Source organism: Chiloscyllium punctatum, chromosome 33, assembly GCF_047496795.1.
Source record: "Chiloscyllium punctatum isolate Juve2018m chromosome 33, sChiPun1.3, whole genome shotgun sequence".
In the NCBI taxonomy this organism is placed as follows: Eukaryota; Metazoa; Chordata; class Chondrichthyes; order Orectolobiformes; family Hemiscylliidae; genus Chiloscyllium; species Chiloscyllium punctatum.
The window spans coordinates 24,837,627-24,858,388 of NC_092771.1; the positions used below are offsets into that span (position 1 = coordinate 24,837,627).

General features: G+C 48.5%; 1 protein-coding gene across 3 annotated transcripts in view; it reads right to left on the minus strand.

Annotated features, from left to right (window-relative positions):
* Positions 1-20,762, minus strand: part of alpk3a (alpha-kinase 3a) — a 102,186-nt gene that overhangs the window by 12,644 nt on the left and 68,780 nt on the right. For all 3 annotated transcript variants that reach the window (XM_072553154.1, XM_072553157.1, XM_072553155.1), the window contains 7 exons: positions 18,442-20,536; positions 14,140-14,287; positions 12,495-12,622; positions 11,496-11,531; positions 11,127-11,401; positions 9,333-9,421; positions 9,023-9,231 (listed from right to left, as the gene is read on the minus strand). In XM_072553154.1, the coding sequence (XP_072409255.1) occupies positions 9,023-9,231; positions 9,333-9,421; positions 11,127-11,401; positions 11,496-11,531; positions 12,495-12,622; positions 14,140-14,287; positions 18,442-20,536 (2,980 nt within the window). The remainder of the gene's footprint in view (positions 1-9,022; positions 9,232-9,332; positions 9,422-11,126; positions 11,402-11,495; positions 11,532-12,494; positions 12,623-14,139; positions 14,288-18,441; positions 20,537-20,762) is intronic.

Consider the following 20,762-nt stretch of genomic DNA (forward strand, 5'->3'; position numbering starts at 1 on the left):
TTATTGATTGTGAGTGTAATCTCAGCGCTCTCTGAGTTGTTTGGAACGTGTTGTCCAGTTGCAGAATGGGATTTATCATTATGTGTTACGTTCTGAGCTTCTTAGCGCAGTTTGCTTGATATTTCACAGAATCCCTCCAGTGTGGAAACAGGCCATTTGGCCCAAAAGGTCCATACTGACCTTCCAAAGAGTATCCCACCCAGACCAATTCCCGTACCCCATTGCTCTCCATTTGCCATGACCCAGTGCACCTAACCTACATATTCCCGTACACTACGGGTAATTTAGCATCTCTGGACTGTGGGAGGAAACCGGAGCACCCGGAAGGAACCCACACATACACGGGGAGAATGTGCAAACTCCACACAGACAGTCACCCGAGTCTGGAATCGAACCTGGGTACCTGGCACTGTGAGGCAGCAGTGCGAACTACTGAGCCATTTTGCCCCCCCCCCTTTTTCAGTAGCCCGCTGCCTGTGTGGAAAGATTCAAACAGCAGGGTTCTTTTAGTGCAGCCAGGGGATCCCCTTACTGTTTGAGAATTGCAACAAATAAGAGAGACGGGCTGTGGAGGTCAGGACAAATGTCACTGCCGCTAAAGGCCCTGTCCCTCCCTCATCCAATCTCGTTGACTCCAAAGTTAGGAAATCTCTGGCACAGGGAGCCCGTGCCCCATTTACCTTCAAATGGACAGATTCTGAAAATAAACCAGAAGGTGCTGGAAGAAACACAGCAAGTTCCTCCAGTGCTCCCAGCAGGAGGCGCAGGAGGCGCAGTGACCTGGCAGAAACAAATGGAAGGAAATTCAGCCCCGGGCAGCACACAACCAGGTTAATCTGGGCCAAGTTCGTAAGTAAAATCCAGGCAATAGCTGCAATTGATGTTGCTGATTCCTGGTGGGAACACCAGAAGAAGGTGGGGGCTTTGATCAGCCAAATCCTGTGGCTAATCAGACACCCCATGTCAGCACAGAAAGTGCCAGGGAAAGATCAAACAGGTATCCACGTTCATCACAAAACACTCAGGGCGTTCTGTCCATGTCAGTCCTTTGAAGGATTAGTTTCTCTCAATCCCCATCTCTTTTCCCCCTTGGTTCCTGGAAATATTTGCTGCTTCGGGTGTAAATCCTTTCGAGACTCATGCCAAAGCGTTCTCCCGTTGCCCTTGACTGCGGGATATTCAAGGCATTCAGTGAGGACTGAGACAAGGAGGGGGTTGCCAATGTCAGACAGGAGATGAGGAGGAATTTCTTCTCTCAAGAGCGGAGTGAATCTGTGGGACCTTTCACCACAGGGGCTGGGGGGTCATTAAGAGTACTCAAGGCTGAGACAGATTTTTAACCAATAATGGCACCAAGGGGTGTAGGGAAAAGGCAGGAAAGTGGAGTTGAGGATTATCAGATCAGCCATGATCTCATTGAATGATAGAACAGATGTGATGGGCTGAATGGCCTACTTCTGCTCCTAGCTAATAAATTACGAGATAAACATTTCTCATCAGGTTCATTTGTCAATAACATTAAAGCTACATAACTATCAATTTAGTGTAATCTTGTGCAAGGCTACTTCCCAATGCACTGTGTAAATATTGGCCAACAAACACTTCACACCATTTACACTGGTGGGCGGGCTCTGGCGCAATAAATTTGAAGTCTATAAATAGAGTATTCACACGTTCCCTGTTTATATTCAACTCACTGCTTCCTGGCCTTTCCTGAACCGGGCTCCGGTGGATTCAGTGAGTTCCCAGATATCATCATTGGGACTCACGGCACCGGGATCATGGCCACAGGTATATGGACACCACACTGTGAGGGAGGTCAGAGACCAGGTGTCCACAGACACAGCACGGATGCAGAAACCAGACACACGGCCATTGAAGACGGATGAACAAGCTACCAATAGTTTAATGCATGCCTCCAAAGACATTAAGATTGTCCATGCCTTAGAAAACATCAAGCTACTCTGGGACTTCATGAGGTGGGATACCGTGCACAGTTAATGGTCGGGTCCTGGGGAGTGTTACTGAACAAAGAGACCTTGGAGTGTAGGTGCATAGTCCCTTGAAAGTGGAGTTGCAGGTAGACAGGGTGGTGAAGAAGGCATTTGGCACACTTGTCTTTGTTGGTCAGGACACTGAGTTGGGAGGTCACGTTACGGCTGTGTAGGACATTGATAAGGCCACTGTTGCAACTTTGTGGACAATTCTGGTCGCCCTATTATAGGAAGGATGTTGTTAAACTTGAGAGGATGCAGAAAAGATTTACAAGGATGTTGGAGGGTTTGAGTTAGAGGGAGAGGCTGAATAGCTGGGGGCTGTTTTCCCTGGAGCATCGGAGGCTGAGGGGTGACCTTATAAAGGTTTATAAAATCATGACAGGCATAGATTGGGTGAATAGACAAAGTTGTTTCCCTGGGGTGGGGGAGTCCAGAACGAGAGGGCATAGGTTTAGGGTGAGAGGGGACAGATATAAAAGGGACCTGAAGGGTAATTTTTTCACGCAGTGGGTGGCACGTGTATGGAATGAGCTGCCAGAGGAAATGGTGGAATATAGTACAATTACAGCACTTAACAGGCACCTGGATGGGTACATGAATAGGAAGGGGTTACAGGGAGATGGGTCAAATGCTGGCAAATGGGACTAGGTCAGATTGGGATGTCTGGTCGGCACGGATGAATTGCAGTGAAAGGTCTGTTTCCATGCTGCACACCTCTATGACGCGAAGATATGGGAACAGAATTTGGCCATTTGGCCCATCGAAAATGGACTGCCATTCCATCAGGCTGATGTGTTTTTCAATCCCATTCTCCTGCCTTCCCTTGTCCCCCTTTACTAATCAAAAACCTCTCGACCACTGTCTTCAATACATTCAATGACTCCGCGGCAATGAGCTTCCCAGGGTCACCACCCTCTGGCTGAAGGAGCCCCACCCCATCTCAGTTCTCAAGGGTTGTCCCTTCACTCTGAACGTAACTCAAATCATAGCCTGCAATCACAAATGAATAGAAGTGGACTCAATAAAACACCAAACATTGTAGGGGAGTCTGAGGCAGTTCCAACTCCTTCAAACACCATCTTCCCTCAGATGGACAAGTGCATGATATCGTTACAGTAACAAGGTCAACCATCGAATATGAGTTCCCTGATTGGGGCCAATCAGGGAGCCCTGGCTGACAGATATAAACAAACAGGAGGGTCAGACATCCTGTTCACTCTGAGAGTTGGCTCTGGGGGAGGCTCAGTGTCAAGGACTCTTCACATGTAAATAAAGGGGGGCTTGGGGACACACATTACATCTATACCATCCAATACAGTCCAAAGATGTGCAGGTTAGGTGAATTGGCCATGCTAAATTGTTCAGGGATGTGTGGGTTAGGTGCATTAGTCAGGGGAAATGTAGAGTAATAGGGTAGGGGAATGGGTGGGTTACTCTTCAGAGGGCCATGTGGGGACTTGTTGAGCCAAGTGGGCCTGTTTCCACACTGTAGGGATTCTGTGATTGTATGAATACAGTCGATGGTCAGTGAGCTGAGAAATCCTTTGGGCATCCATTAAGGCCCAGGCATTTGAAATGGAACTTGACAATTTCCTACGACACACCAGTAAACGAAAGGATTGCTAAAGATGCAAAAGATCTGAAACTGAAACAGAAACTGCTGGAGAAACCAAATCTGAAGAAGGGTCAGAGGGGTGGAAACGTCCATTCTGCTCTCTCTCCATCAGTGCCACCAGACCTACTGAGTCTCTCCAACAATTTCTGTTTTTGTTCCAGTAGCCGGGTACGCTATCCCTTTGAACACTGTGTTGGTTGTATCACAGCCCAGACTGACAGGCATCTGCTAAGATTAGTTTAACAAGTATGCATGAGATATGTCAGAGAAACAAGAATACTCACTGTACACAGGATAGCTGTCAATATCCATCTCAGCTTGGTCTATTTCGGGGATCTGCTGTGTTCAGTTTGCTCTCAGAAATTCCCACAGATCATCAGTTTGCTCCACAGTTTCTCAAGGTGACTGTTCAGAAGCTAATCTGAGCTTTATTTCCCATCCTATCACTGTGGTGATGACAGCTTTACCCTACATCAGATAAAACAACCCAGGGCAGCAAGATTCCAAACTGAGGAACAATTTCATCTCCCTTACTTTGTCGAGAGAGATCTCTATCACTGCCAGTGATGGCAGGTACATTGTTATTTACAACGAGTGAGGGTTGTTCATGAATCAATAATTCCACCCATTGTTTAGTATCAATGGGAAACAGCAGTGAGATGTTACTCAGCATGGGATGTAGGCATCACTGGCTTGGCAAACATTTATCTCCAGTCCCTAACTGTCCTTGAGAAGGCTGCCTTCTTGAATCATTGCAGACAGTGCGCTGTAGGTGTGCTGTCTCACAGCGCCAGGGGCCTGGGTTCGATTCCTGCCTCGGGTCACTGTCTGTGTGGAGTTTGCACATTCTCCTCGTGTCTGCGTGGGTTTCCTCCGGGTGCTCCAGTTTCCTCCCACAATCCAAAGATGGGCAGGTCAGGTGGCTTGACCTTGCTAAATTGTCAACAGACTTCGGTGCATTAGTCAGGGGTAAATATAGGGGAATGGGTCTGGGTGGATTACTTTTCGGAGGGTCGGTGTGGACTTGTTGGGCCGAAGGGCCTGTTTCCATACTGTAGGGAATCTGATCTAATCTAGGTATTTCCCCAATGCAGTTAGGGAGATATCTCCAGGGCTATGAACCATTAACAGTGGAAGAACGGCAATATATTACCAAGTCAGGATGATTTATTGCTTGGAGGGGAACTTGCAGGGGGTGGTGTTCCTGGCCATATAGGGTCTTGATCTCTGTAGATGGGAGACATTGCAGCTTTGGAAGGTGCTGTCAAAGCAGCTTTGTCATTGTATATCTTACAGAGAGGACACACAACTGTTACTTGGTGAAAGTGAGGACTGCAGATGCTGGAGCTCGGAGTTAAGACTAGTGTGGTGCTGGAAAAGCACAGCAGGTCAGGCAGCATCCGAGGAGCAGGAAAATCGACATTTCAGGCAGGAGCCCTTCATCAGGAATGAGGCTGGGAGCCTCGGGGGATGGAGAGATAAATGGGGCTGGGGGAAGGTAGTTGGGAGTGCAATAGGTGGATGGAGGAAGGGGTAAAGGTGATAGGTCAGAGAGGAGGGTGGAGCGGATGGGTGGTAAGGAAGATTGACAGGTGGGACAGGTCATGAGGATGGTGCTGAGCTGGAAGTTTGGAACCGGGTAAGGTGGGGGGATGGGAGATGAGGAAACTGGTGAAATCCACATTGATGCCTGACTGTGACCGTGCATTAGTGGATGCTTGGGGATGCGGTGCCAATCAAGCAGGCTGCTTTGTCCTGAATGGTATTGAGCCTCTGGAGAGTTGTTGGAGTTACACCCATCCAGGCAAGCAGGGACATGAGGTCATCACAACGAGGTCAGCTATCTGGACCTCGTAGAATATGAGTTCTCTGGTTGGGGTTCTTAACCCGATCCAACAGGGAGCCCTTGCTGACAAGAGGCGTGTCAGATGTTCTGACACTGTGGGTGCTGGCTCTGAGGGAGACGGACTACTACCAAGGTCTTTCCAGGTGTAGATAATGGGTGACTTGGTGACAAGATACTGGCCTCTGTGGCATTATTTCAAACAAAGAACAAAGTAAATTACAGCCCAGGAACAGGCCCTTCGGCCCTCCAAGCCTGTGCTGATCTCTACCACACGGCTGTAAACCCTTATGCTGATTAAACCAAACACTCAGAAAAGTTCACCTCGTCTCGAAATCTGTTAAAATATGAGTGACAGAGAACTCCCCAAATTCTTCTATTGAAAGAAAAAATATCTACTCTTTAACTCTAAAAGTGAACATTAAGTAACAACTATTTACAACTCTAAACTCCCTTTCCCTTAAATGCTTGTAATCTATCTTTCACTCTATAACAATACACTGATCCAATAAATGTCCCTATTAAAACTACATCAACTTAATTTTCCAAAACCAGGCAGCAGCTCTCATTGTGGCTGTTGGTTTTCTGCTGTAGATCTCCCTGGGTCATCTTTGGTCTTTTGCTGCAAAGATGTTTCATATGAAAAAGGTCCCTTTGATAGAGTGGTTTTTGGGCAGTCTCTCAATGGCAGTTGGTGCGCATCCTCTGTGTCTCTCTCTGTCTCTCTCTCTCTCTCTCTGTCTCTCTTTGTTCTCTCTCTCTTTGCTCAGCTAAGATCCTTCTCTCCCTTCCTTTTAGATCCAGTCTAAACCTGTCGCCTATTTTCTAAGGATCTGTATCGTGCTGTTCCTTGCCGATTCACGTATCTGTCTAGATACATCTTAAATGACGCTATCGTGCCTGCCTCTACCATCTCCGCTAGCAACGTGTTCCAGGCACCCACCACCCTCTGCATAAAGAACTTTCCACGCATATCTCCCTTAAACCTTTCCCCTCTCACTTTGAACTCATGACTCCTAGTAACTGAGTTCCCCACTCTGGGAAAAAGCCTATTACTATCAGCCCTGTCTATACCTCTCATGATTGTGTCGACCTCAATCAGGTTCCCCCCTCAACTTCTGTCTTTCTAATGAAAATAATCCTAATCTGCTCACCGTCTCTTCATAGCTAGCACCCTCCATACCAGGCAACATCCTGGTGACTCTCCTCTGCACCCTCTCCAAAGCGCCCACATCCTTTTAGTAATATGGCAACCAGAAGTGCCCACAGTATTCCAAATGTGGCCCAACCAAAGTCCTATACAACTATAACATGACCTGCCAACTCCTGTACTCAATACACTGTCTGATGAAGGAGAGCATGCTGTATGCCTTCTGGACCACTCTACTGACCTGCATTGCCACCTTCAGGGAACAATGGAACTGAACACTCACATCTCTCTGTACATCAATTTTCCCCAGGACTTTTCCATTTATTATATAGTTCACTCTAGAATTGGATCTTCCAAAATGCATCACCTCACATTTGCCCGGATTGAACTCCATCTGCCATTTCTCCGCCCAACTCTCCAATCTGTCTATATTCTGCTGCATTCTCTGACAGTCCCCTTCACTATCTGCTACTCCACCAATCTTAGTGTCATCTGCAAACTTGCTAATCAGACCACCTATATCTTCCTCCAGATCATTTATATATACTTCAGGGAGTATTCCATCACACGCCTGATTTGTGCTTTGTAGATGTTGGACAAACTATGGGGAGTCAGGAGGTGACTTACTCACTGCAGGATTCCTACCCTCTGAGCTGCTCTTGTTGCCATTGTGTTTAAATGGCCAGTCCAGTTTAACATTTGATCAACGGTAATCCCCAGGATGTTGATAATGGGGGATTCAGTGATGCTAACAGTACTGAAGGCCAAGGGGCAGATTGTCTCTTGGTGGATATGGTTATTCCCTGGAAGTTATATGGTGCATTTGTTACTTGGCACATGTCAACCCAAGCCTGGATACTGTCTAGATCTTGTTGCATTTGGGCACAGACTGCTTCAGTATCTGAGGGGTTGTGAATGGGGCTGAACATTGAGCAATCATTGGTGAACATCCCCACTTATGATGGAGGGAAAGTCATTGATGAAGCAGCTGAAGATGGTTGGGCCTAGGACACTCCCCAGTGGAACTCTTGCAGAGATGTCCTGGAGCTGAGATGACTGACCTTCAACAACCACAACCATCTTCTGAAGAGTCCATCTGGACTTGGAATGTTAACTCTGTTCCACTTTCCACAGATGGTACCAGATCTACGGAGTTTCTCCAGAATCCCCTGTTTTTATCACATCCACCTTTCTTTGTGCTTGGTCAGATCCTAATCAGTGCAGAATTGTTTCCCTGATGCTCATTGATTCCAGTTGTGCCAGGGCTCCTTGATGCCACACTCGGTCGAATGCAGCCTTGACACCAAGGGCTGTCACTCTCTCCTCCCCTCTGGAATTCAGCTCTTTTGTCCATGCTTGAACTAAAGGTGCAGTGAGGTCAGGAGCTGAGAGACCCTAGCAGAATCCAAACTGGACGTCACTAAGCAGGTTATTGCTGAGTAGGTGCTGCTTGAGAGCACTGTTGATGACACCTTCCATCACTTTACTGATGACTGTGAGTAGATTGATGTGTGATTTTTATGGCACAGTATGGGCTGCCTCATTAATTAAGTCTATTTATACACTGTTGTAAAGCAGAAAGCAGTGATGACTGGTATTGTCCCTGCATCATGCAGATGTATGAATGATGAGACCAGATTTATATTTGTTGCATAACAGATGGCATGTAAATTACTTTGGATTTACACCATGGTACAGTAACAGTGTGTGATTACAGACCTTACACCTCGTTAGAAATTGGTCTGCGTGCATGTTTTCACCCGGTGAAGAGCTCAGACTGAGGTGAGGAAATATTTCTTCATTCGGAGGGTAATGAACAGGGGAATTCTCCACCACAGAAGGATATCGGTGAATTCAAGATGGCGACAGATAAATGTTTATAAAAGTATGCGTGGGTATGGGAAGTGGGAATATAGCATTGAGACAAAGGAACTGCCATAATCCTATTGAATAGCAGCACAGGTTTGACGGCCAATTGGCCTTACTCCTGCTTTCAACAGCTCTACCGTCAAGGAATCTAGTTAGCTTTGTATTTCCCGAGTTAGTGAATGCTGTCAAATCCAGGTTACTGGATAAGAGTATCATAGAATGGTAGAATCCCGACAGTGTGACGCAGACCATTTAGCCCATTGAGTCCATACCAATCCTTCAAAGAGTATCCCACCCAGACCCCAAACCCCTACCCTTTTCCTGTCACCCTGCATATCCCATGGTCAATCCACCTAGGCTGCACACTATGGGGCAATTCAGCATTGCCAATTCACCTAACCTGCACATCGTTGGACTATGGGAGGGTACCACAGCATGGGGAGAATGTACAAACTTCACACAGGCCCAAGGGTGGAATCAAACCTGGGTCCCTGGTGCTGTGAAGCAGCTGTGCTAACCACTGAGCCACTTGCACTCTATAACCATACCTTGTAAGTCAGTTATGAGCAAATTGCCGTTTGTCCACTGGTAGATCCAGTGTTGAAAGGTGTGACACTTCTGCCCAATCTCGGACTCTGAAAGGTTCTTGCCCTTGTCTTCCATGGAGTACCTCGTGAATTGTCCATTCAGATCTTTCTCGATGGTCGCATAAGGGATATTGTTGGCAGGGCGATACAATAGGTACAATGGAATTACCCTGGAAATGGAAAGCTGAGTGAAGGATGACTGACTGACAGGAAATCTTGCGTGAACAGCAAAAAGCAAATGCTGGAATGAACTGTGTAGTGTAACACTCACTCTGGTACTGGGCCAAAGGTTTCAACTGCACGAGTCTCAGCCGCAAATATTTTACTGTATTCTCTCGCTGTGTTCTGAAGCTTACATGCCTGAAGATTAGAAAGAAAAACCATCAGTCTCACAACTAACTGCATCAGCACATTCTTCACGGTTGCCATGGTAACAGCAATGAAGACCCACAACCAATGGCTAGTATCACATCACGGAGAATCAAAATGGATGGCCACCGTACCGGAACATTTCTTAAGTAATTGTTTACAAACTGCAAACAGGGGAAGATTGCATGCATTGTTAATGTGGTCATGGGCTTGTAGTCATGGGAGGATAGATCAAGGAAGTAGTCAGTGTGAGTGACTGGGGATAGTGAGGAAGGGGATTCTGGATTCGAGTGGTGCTGGAAATGCACAGCAGTTCAGACAGCATCCAAGGAGCAGGAAAATCGACGTTACGGGCAAAAGCCCTTCATCAGGAATGGCAATAGTGAGGAAGCTAAATTCAATAGTCACCCAGGAGTTTCACTAGGGTCTTCTTAACCACCAACGTAGCTATAGTTCCAGAGGAGCACACCAGTGTCATCTCATTAGACAGAGACAGTCTTATGTGAGAGTCACCCCACCTGAAGCAAGGGGAGAGGGTGAGATGGAGAGTCCTCCTCAGCCAGTGATGGGCACTGTACCCAACCTCCATCGCAATCCAGCCAACTGAACTAAGCTATGTCCTGTGAAACTTGAGAGGGTTCGGAAAAGATTTACAAGGATGTTGCCAGGGTTGGAGGGTTTGAGCTATAGGGAGAGGCTGAATAGGCTGGGACTGTTTTCCCTGGAGTGTTGGAGGCTGAGGGGTGACCTTATAGAAGTTTATATGAGGAGCATGGATAGGGTTAATCATAGTATTCCCTACAGGGTGAAAACAGACCATTAGGCCCAACAAGTCCGTTCTGGACCTCCAAACAGTAACCCAGCCATTCCCTAACTCTATTACTCTATATTTACCCCTAACTAATGCACCTAACCTATACGTCCCTGAACACTATGGGCAATTTCCCATGCCAATCCACCTAACCTGCACATCTCCGGACTGTGGGAGGAAACCGGAGCACCCAGAGGAAATCCACACAGACACGGGGAGAATGTGCAAACTCCACACAGACAGTCACTTGAATTTGGAATCAAACCTGGGTCCCTGACGCTGTGAGGCAGCAGTGCTAACCACTGAGCCACCATGCCACCCATAAGTAGACAAGGAATTTTCCCTGTGGTGGGAGTCCTAAACTGGAGGGCACAGGTTTAGGATGAAAGGGAAAAGAGTCAAAAGAGACCTAAAGGGCAACATTTTCACACAGAGAGTGGTGTGTATATGGAATGAGCTGCCAGAGGAAGTGGTGGAGGCTGGTACAATTACAACATTTAAAAGGCAGCTGGATGGGTATATGAATAGGAAGGGTTTGGAGGGATATGGGCCAAATGCTAACAAATGGGGCTAGATTGGGTTATGATATCTGGTTGGTATGGACGAGTTGGGCTGAAGGGTCTGTTTCCATCTGTACATCTCTATGACTCTATAAGTAAGTTGGAACTAGTGAAATCTCTGGGGACTCGTGCTAACTCGGAGTCAGAGACTTTTGCAGGAGAGTGGGGTATTTAAATGTGCCAATTCGCACATGGGTTGGGTTTGCCCATGGAATCCTGCCAATGACCGTGGGTCATCCACCCAGTGTCCAACAAACTGGAGGTGACAATTCCCACAGGAATTCCCAGACGCAGTTAACCGTTGTCACGGAGTGGGACTCCTTACCTGCATCGTGATGTCATGGTTTCTGGCAATAAGGCTGTTTTCCTTTTTGGTCCCATAAGAAATGCATTTCTGAACTTTGATAATGCACGTGGCACCGGACTCGAATATTGGCTCCAACCCGTAGATGACCTTCACCTGGTTGGCTTTATAGTGTACTCCACTGCCAAAGTGTGGCTCCTTCATCATAATTCTGCCAAAGAGCTTGTTGCCCAAGAACCCTGCATCAGTGAGACCCTTGGTGATCAACATAGGCGTCATCTCAATCTCTTCGCCCACTGTAAGAGAGAACCAGCCATATGGCATTATACACGATCACCGGGATCATGTTTATTGGCGAAATGTCACCAATTGAGGGGGTTTCTTCCTTACCTTCAATTTCCTCTCTTGGATTAAATCCCGACAACACTGCGGGGATAAACAAACCAGTTAGTTTTCACTCAAAACGCAGCAATACTTTACACAACAGGCACAGATAAACGAAACAAGACCCTCCTGTCATGTTCCCCAATCCCTGCCGGAAAAATGCCTGAGGGACAAGTCGATCACAGGAACACAGCAGCCCGATTTGCACACGGCAAGCTCCAGGTGGCCAAATAGCCTGGGCTCGTCGCTGTTTGGGAGCTGAGGATGCTGGGGCGAATTCCACTACTTTCTTGTGAAATAGATCTGAGGGTCATCTCATACCCCACCTGACTCCACAAACCCGCCTTTGTCCCACGTCCCCAAACACGTCCCCTTAGAAGAAGCTTGAGGAAGTGAGGCCTGGAGTTGAAAAGAATGACAGTTGACCTTATTAAGACACGAGATTCTTGGGGAGCTTGACAGGGTTAGGTGCTTCTGGGAGCGTCTAGGACCAGAGGGGCATCATCACAGAATAAAAGATCACCCATTCCAAACCGAGGTGAGGAGGAATAACTTCTCTCAGAAGGTTGTGAATCTGTGGAATTCTTTACCTCAGAGGGCCTTTGAAGATTTTTTTTTTAATAATAATTTGCAATAGTTTTGGGTCATTTGGCATATTCAAGGCTGAGAGAGATTTTTAATCAGTAAGGGGACCAAGGTTTTGGGGATAAGGCAGAAAGGTGGGGTTGAGGATTATCGAATCAGCCACGGTCGCATTGAGCAGACTCGACAGGCTGAATGGCCATCTTCTGCACCGCCATCAGAAATCTATCAGCGACGGATTTAAAATAAACAACTGATGGATAGAGTGCTCCAGCACCCTTCGTGGGCCCTGCAGCTGCGAAGCTCTGAGGGACGGTTTCAGAAGGCTGGTCCTCCCTCCCCCACCTCTCTCCCTGTTTCTGACGGTTCAGCAGGTGTCTCCCCACACCCCACCCACCCCCCCCCCCCACCCCCCTCACTCACCCTCACTGCTGAGGAGGAAATCAGTGGCGTCGGAGCCGTACTCGTTCTCCACGGCACACCTGTACAGCCCGTGGTCCTTCACTGAGGCCTGTACAATCGCCAGCGACACCTGGCTCTCATCCCCCGCACTGAAAAATACGTCATGAGCAAACCATGAGACAGCCCGGGCTGCAACTAGAAAGCAAGATCACTCACTAAAGCGGAGAAATTCTAGCCTAACTTTCTCTAGGACCCAACAAACTGCAAAGCGACTAAAAGCTTCAAGCTCCTCGTCCCTCAGTGGCGATCTTTTCATTAGGCCTCAACAGCTTGGAGGCTCCGCCCTTCTGAAGTCTTCAAAGCACCGACAACATGACCGAACCTGCAGCTCCACGTGAGGGCACAATGTGCGCATTATTGAGAGAACAAGCTGAGCTCGAAGGCCTTCCCCCACTCCCTCCTTTTCCAGAACTGTGAATGACTGTGCTACTGTAGAGGAGGGGGAGAGGCTCCCAATCACACAATCAGGAAGCTGGCTTTTCGGCCCATCAAGGCCACACCAACCCTCTGAAGAGCATCCCAATCCCGACCCTATCTCTGTAATTCCCATGGCCAATCCACCCTAACCTGCACATCTTTGGGACTGTAGGAGGAAACTGGATTCTAGATTAGAGTGGTGCTGGAAAAGTGCTCAGCACTGTCCCCATGACCTGTCCTACCTGCCTATCTTCCTTCATACCTATCCACTCCACCCTCCTCTCTGAGCTATCACCTCCATCCCCACCCCCATTCACCTATTGTACTCTATGCTACTTTCTCCCCAGCCCCCACCCCCCTCTCATTTATCTCTCCACCCTTCAGGCTCTCTGCCTCTATTCCTGATGAAGGGCTTTTGCCCGAAACGTTGATTTTCCTGCTCCTCGGATGCTGCCTGACCTGCTGTGCTTTTCCAGCACCACTCTAGAATCTGGTTTCCAGCGTCTGCAGTCATTGTTTTTACCCTGTGGGAGGAAACTGGACCACCCAGAGGAAACCCACTGGAAGAATGTGTAAACTCCACACAGACAGCTGCCTGAGGCTGGAATCGAACCCAGGTCTCTGGCGCTGGAGACAATAGTGCTAACCACTGAGCCACTGTCTTGCCCCACAGGATCAGATCAGTCCCCTTCTATTAAAATGTAGCCTCAGAATGGCAGGAAGCATTAATTACGAGATTTCCCCCTGTCTGCTGAGGCAAAGTATAGATGTAATATGGAGCTTGGCTGGCACTACATCTACAAGGACCCTCCACCACTGATGGTCAGTAGCTGCAGTGTGTACTACCTACAATATGCACTGCAGAAATTCACCAAAGATCCTCAGACAGCATCTTCCAAACCTCCGATCTTTGCTATTAGGACAAGGGCAGCAGGGTTCATGGGAAAAGTTCCCCTCCGAGCCACTCACCATCCTGACTTGGAAACATATCGCCGTTCTGTCGCTGGGTCAAAATCCCGGAATTCCCTCCCTAAGGGCATTGTGGGTCAACTCACAGCACATGGACTGCAGCGGTTCAAGAAGGCAGCTTACCCTGACCTTCTCAAGGGGCAACTAGGGACAGACTTTAAGCCTCTGCCTCCCTGCCACATTCTCCTAGACAATAGCAGCATCAGCTGATGGCTGTTACCTTTGATTCAGCTTGTCCAAGTGAACTCCATCTTTTTGCCACATTATGGTGGACTCACTCAAAATGTTAAAGAATTGGCACCAGAGTTTGAGATTCCCAGTGGCGTCAGAGTATTGCTCCACTCTGATCTTCCGGATCACCTGGGGAGCTACGGAAGACAAAATGCCTGGTCACTGACAGCCCTGACAAACAGGCCTTAGGAATACATGTCAATAACATTTAAGACTTTTTTGGCCAAGTGCTGGCAAATGGAGATGGGTAGAAGCAGGAGGGACGGACTGCTTCTTCTGCGCTGTACGACTCTTTCCATGAACCAGTGTTCATCGCAACGACAGGTCTGACAGTTCCGAGCTGAAAGAAAAACAGGGGGTGCTGGATAAACCCAGCTTCTGTGGTGAGAGAAACAGAGTAAACATTTTGAGTCCAGTATGGCTCTTCTGCAACTCGGAGGCTTTGAAACACTGTGTCTGCTGAGTTTCTCCAGTGTGTTACACAGCAAGGATCAATGCTGGGTCCACTGCTTTTCATCAATTATATAAATGATTTGGATGAGAATATAGGAGGTATAGTTAGTAAGATTGCAGACCACACCAAAATAGGCAGTGCAGTGGACAGCAAAGATGGCCAATGGGCTGAGGAGTGGCGGATTGGGCTCAATTTAGATAAATGTGCATTGCTGCATTTTGAAAAAGCAAATCAGGGCAGGACTTATGGACTTAACGGTAAGGTCCTAGGGAGTGTTGCTGAACAAAGAGACCTTGGAGTGCAGGTTCATAGCTCCTTGAAAGTGGAGTCGCAGGTAGATAGGATAGTGAAGAAGGCGTTTGGTATGCTTTCCTTTATTGGTCAGAGTATTGAGTACAGGAGTTGGGAGGTCATGTTGCGGCTGTACAGGACATTGGTTAGGCCACGTTTGGAATATAACATACAATTCTGGTCGCCCTTCGATAGGAAGGATATTGAGACAGTGCATAAAAGATTTACAAGCGTTGCCAGGATTGGAGGATTAGAGCTAAAGGGAGAGGTTGAACAGGCTGGGGCTGTTTTCCCTGGAGCGTTGGAGGTTGGAGGGGTGACCTTATAGAGGTTTATAAAACCATGAGGGGCATGGATAGGGTAAATAGACAAAGTCTTTTCCCTGGGGTGGGAAAGTCCAGAGCTAGACGGCATAGGGCATAAAACAGACTTAAGGGGCAACATTTTCATGCAGAGGGTGGTGTGTGTATGGATTGAGCTGCCAGAGGAAGTGGTGGAGGCTGGTACAATTTCAATATGTAAAAGACACTGGAAGGGTTTAGCAGGATATGGGCCAAATGCTGGCAAACGAGACTAGGTTATAGAACATAGAACAGCACAGTACAGGCCCTTCGGTCCTGGATGTGTGCTGGCCTTCTATCCTACTCCAAGATGAAACTAACCTACATACCCTACATTTTACTATCATCCATGTGCCGATCCAAGAGTCACTTAAATGTCCCTAATGTATCTGACTCTACTACCACCGCTGGAAGTGCATTCCACACACCCACCACTCTCTGTGTAAATAACCTACCTCTGACATCTCCCCTAAACCTTCCTCCAATCACCTTAAAATTATGCCCCCTTGTGATAGCCATTTCTGCCCTGGGAAATAGTCTTCTATCTCTGCCTCTCATCGCCTTGTACATCTCTATCTAGTCACCTCTCATCCTTCTTCACTCCAATGAGAAAAGCCCTAGCTCCCCCAAACTTTCGACATAAGACACACCCTCCAGTCCAGGCAGCATCCTGGTAAATCTCCTTTGCACCCTCTCTAAAGCTTCCACATCCTTCCTATAATGAGGCGACCAGAACTGAACACAATATTCCAAGTATGGTCTAATCGGGGCTTTATAGAGCTGCAGCATAACCTCATGGTTCTTAAACTCAATCCTGCTGCTAATAAAAGCCAACACACTATATGCCTTCTTAACAACCCTTTCAACTTGGGTGGCAATGTTTGAGGGATCTATGGACATGGACCCCAAGATCCCTCTGTTCCTCCACACTGCCAAGAATCCTGTCTTTAACCCTGTAATCTGCATTCAAATTCAACCTTTCAAAATGAATCACTTCACACTTTTCCAGGTTGAACTCCATCTGCTACTTCTCAGCCCAGCTCTGCATCCTGTCAATGTCCCGCTGCAACCTACAACAGCCCTCCAACACTATCCACAACTCCACCAACCTTCTGGTCATCGGCAAGCCCTTCCACTTCCTCATCCAAGTCATTTATAAAAATCACAAAGAGCAGAGGTGCTAGAACAGATCCCTGTAGAACACCGCTGGTCACCGAGCCCCAGGCTAAATACTTTCCATTTACCACCACCCTCTGTCTTCTGTGGGCCAGCCAATTCCGTATCCAGACAGTCAACTATCCCGTACCTCCTTATTTTCTGAATGAGCATACCAAGGGGAACCTTATTAAAAGCCTTGTTAAAATCCATGTACATCACACCCACTGCTCTCCTTCACCAATGTGTTTTGTCACATCCCCAATTCAATAAAGTTTGTGAGGCATGATCAGCCCCTCACAAAGCCGTGCGGACTATCTCTAACCAAACTATGGTTTTCCAAATAATCATAATCCTGTCTCTCAGAATCCTCTCCAATATTTTGACCCCCACCGATGTAAGACTGACTGGTCTGTAATTTCCAGGATTATCCCTATTCCCTTTCTTAAACAAGGGAATAACATTTACCACCCTCTGATCATCCAGTACTGCTCCAGTGGACAGTGAAGATGCAAAGATCATCACCAAAGGCAAAGCAATCTCTTCCCTCGCTTCCCATAGTAATCTTGGGTATATCCTGTCTGACCCAGGGGACTTATCTATCTTCATGTTTTTCAAAATTTCCAGCACATCCTCCTTAACGCCAACCTGTTCGAGTGTATCAACCTGTTTCACGCTGTCCTCATAAATGACAAGGTCCCTCTCACTAGTGAATACTGATGCAAAGTATTCATTAAGGACCTCCCCTACCTCCACGATTCCAGGCACAAGTTCTCTCCACTATCCCTGATCGGCCCTACCCTCTCTCTGATCATTCTCTTGATCCACACATAAGTGTAGAATGCCTTTGGGCTTTCCTTAATCCTTCCGGCCAAGGCTTTTTCATGCCCCCTTCTAGCTCTCCTAAGTCCGTTCTTCAGTTCCTTCCTGGCTAACTTGTAACCCTCTAGCGCCCTGTCTGACCCTTGCCTCCTCAACCTTAAGTAAGCTTCCTTCTTCCCCTTGACTAGATGTTCCACATGGCTCCTCCCTACCTTTTATCTTCGCCTGCTTGGCACACCCTCCTCATTCCTGAAGAAGGGCTTATGCCCAAAACGTCGATTCTCCTTCTCCTTTGATGCTGCCTGACCTGCTGCGCTTTTCCAGCAACACATTTTTAAGCTCTGATCCCCAGCATCTGCAGACTTCACTTTCTCCTAGATGTTCCACATCCCTTGTCACCCAAGGTTCCTTCACCCTACCATCCCTTCCTTGCCTCAGTGGGACAAACCTATCCAGCACTCGCAGCAAGTGCTCCCTAACAACCTCCACATTTCTGTCATGCATTGCCTAAGAATATCTGCTCCCAGTTTATGCTCCACAGTTCCTGCCTAATAGCATTGTAATTCTCCCTCCCCCAATTAAATAATTTCCCATACTGTATGCTCCTATCCCTCTCCATGACTATAGTAAAGGTCTGGGAGTTGTGATCACTATCACCGAAATGCTCTCCCACCGAAAGATCTGACACCTGACCTGGTTTGTTGCCAAGCACCAAATCCAATATGGCCTCCCCTCTCATCGGCCTGTCTGCATGTTGAATCAGGAATTCTTCCTGGACACATCTGACAAAATCTGCTCCAATCAAACTATTTGCACTAAGGAGGTTCCAAACAATATTAGGGAAGTTGAAGTCACCCATGACAGCAACCCTGTTAACATTTGCACCTTTTTAAGGTTAGTGTTAGGTTCAGGTTTAGGGTTAAGGTTAGCATTAGGATGAAGGTCAAGGTTAGTGTTAGGGTTAGTGTAATGCGTGAGTTCAGTCCCATTTGAAGATGCAGTCAAAGGAAGTGGAGGATTGTCAGATCAGCCATCATCTCATTGAATGGCAGAGCAGACTTGATGGGCTGAATGGCCTACCTCTGTTCCTATATCTTATGGTTTTATGGGAAATAAAGTCTGCTAACCCCCATAACACAGTCACTTCAGTTCATCAACCCAAACTCACTGACCACAGGTCCTTGTTACACACACCAAATTAATCTGGAGGTTTAATTCACCTCCTTACCTTTGAAGAGATTCTTTGTCAGTTTGCTCTCTTCGGTTTTCACTTCAGTTTTAACTGGGCCAGCTTTGGCATCTTTGGTCGTCACTCCTCTGGGCGTTGGGGAGCTTCCACTTTGATCCTCGGCTTCCCTGTGAGGCCTGGGCACCTCGAGGGTGGCCATCCTGCGCGGTGTGGTTGGCGATCGCCGCTCTGTCAGTGCTGCCTGCTGGGGGGCAGCAGGGGCCTGCAGGAGAGGCCCGCTCCTCCTGGGCGTCAGCAGGAACGGGCTGGGCCCTTCGTCCGGGTGGTCGGTGCCCGCCTGCTGGATTCTCTTCACCCCCTCCTCCTTCTTCGGCTGCGCTGGAGGAGTCAGAAGCGGAGTAGGGCCTCCCCCTTCAGCCTCTTCAGGCAGCCTGGAGCGGGGCAGGAAGATTTTGCGACGGGCACCAGCAGCTAGCTCTGCCGGAGTGGCTGATGGGATAGCGGGGGTGCTATCACTGACCGTCACCCGGGAACCCGAGGCTAGGAGAGGGGCCGCTGAGGTCATATCCTTCTGAAGGGCCTCCTCATCCTCAATCTTCGCTGCCACTACCTCGTCCTTAAACACCTTAGTGTCCACTACGATGGATGGCACTTGGCTAACCTCCGGCCCATGGGTAAGGGAGATGCTCTTTGGGACTTGTGAGTTGCTGGTTGATGGTATACCATCAGTCCTCGGTGTTACTGGTTCTGGAACGGGCATCACTTCACTATCCGGCGTGTGCAGCACTTCCAGAATATTATTCCCATGGCTGGGATCCCCCTCCACCACGCTCCTCTCTCCTGCCATCCCCTCCAGACATGGGGCTGTGTTCTTGGCCGGTTCACCTTCAGTGGATGATAAATCCGCCATGCCCTGACCTTCCCCAGCGTCGTGGAGTCTACTGACGTCTGGAAGAGCCGGCGTACCTGGGACTTCCGGCCCCTCGGTTAAATTCAGCTCCGTACGGAAAAGGCACGGGTCTTCCAGAGGCTCCTCTGCTGCTCCTCTACTTGGAGGTAGAGACAATGGTGTGCCCGGGGGGTGGTTGGATTCGGGAGTGCTTGGCGGGAGGACGGCAGCTAGGGCAGGACTAATGCCCGTCTCCAAGGACGACTCCACAGGGAGAGTTGATCCCGGACTGAAGTCTCCCTCAGTGCTGGGTACGGTGTGGCCACCATCTGCCTGAGGGGCAGCAGACAGCGGCCCTTCAGAAACCAGGCAACCCTCAGGTCCGACTGGCAGAGAACTGGCAAGGTCCTCCTCTAATGATGGCTGGGCCTTCTTTGAGGGGGTAACCCCCAGGGTTGCAAGGCCTTCTGCCTGTGAGCTGGGTTCCACAATCTCTGAGGCATTTGGCGTTGCCTCTGCTTTCCCAGCATCACCGGGAGGGGTCCTGTCGCCCAGCAGGAAGCTGGGAATCTTTAAATAGGAGAGGAATTTTTCCACCAAGTGGGCACCGAAACTGTCAGAGGGAACACTGCGTTGCGCGCGCTCCTCAGCTCCCGCTTCCTCTGCACGGTCAACCTTCAGAAACTCATCGTCACCCTCGGCAACGGTTTCCTCAGACACCTTACTGTCTGTAGACAAGATGGTATCCACAGCACTAGCCTGGACTAAAGGCAAGGCTAAATCGCTTAACATTCGTCCCATCAGTGCTGCAGGGATGTCTGGTTGGTTCTCTTCAGGGCTCACACTACCTTCAGGACTGGTAGGCTCAGACACATCCAGCACTGGGAGCTGATCACCTGCACGGCCAGCACCAGTGACCTCCATTGCCTCCGTTCCTGTCTCAAGGGCCAGAACGTCCTGGCAGATGGGCTGAAACAGCTGGTTTCTCCTCTCTGCGGTCAACTGGGTTTCCATGTTGCTCGGGGGCAGGAGCACATCCTCGTCGGTGGAATCTCTCAGCTCTGGCTGCGTGCCTTCCGACGTCGTGGTCTCGGGTGTACGGGGCTCGTCCGAGATATCTGTGGGCTCAGAGGTGCTCAGGAAATCTAATTTCTCCCACTCACTGTTCAAGGAACAAACACTGTTACCGGTACTCTCTGAGACGGGCGAGATGTCATATTGCGTCTGGTTCTTACCCTCCACAGCCTGAAGAAGGAAGAAAAAGGGATGAAATTCTAAACCAGGAACATTATTGCCACCATAACACTTACTAATACAGGATTAGGTAACTGAGGATACTCTCAGAGTAGGCCATTCAGCCTGCTGCATCCATTCTGTCCATGTCTGATCTACTATCTCATTGCTGCACTCCCACATTCTCCCCATACCCCTTGATGCCTTTAATATCGCGAAGCTATTAATCTCTTTCTCG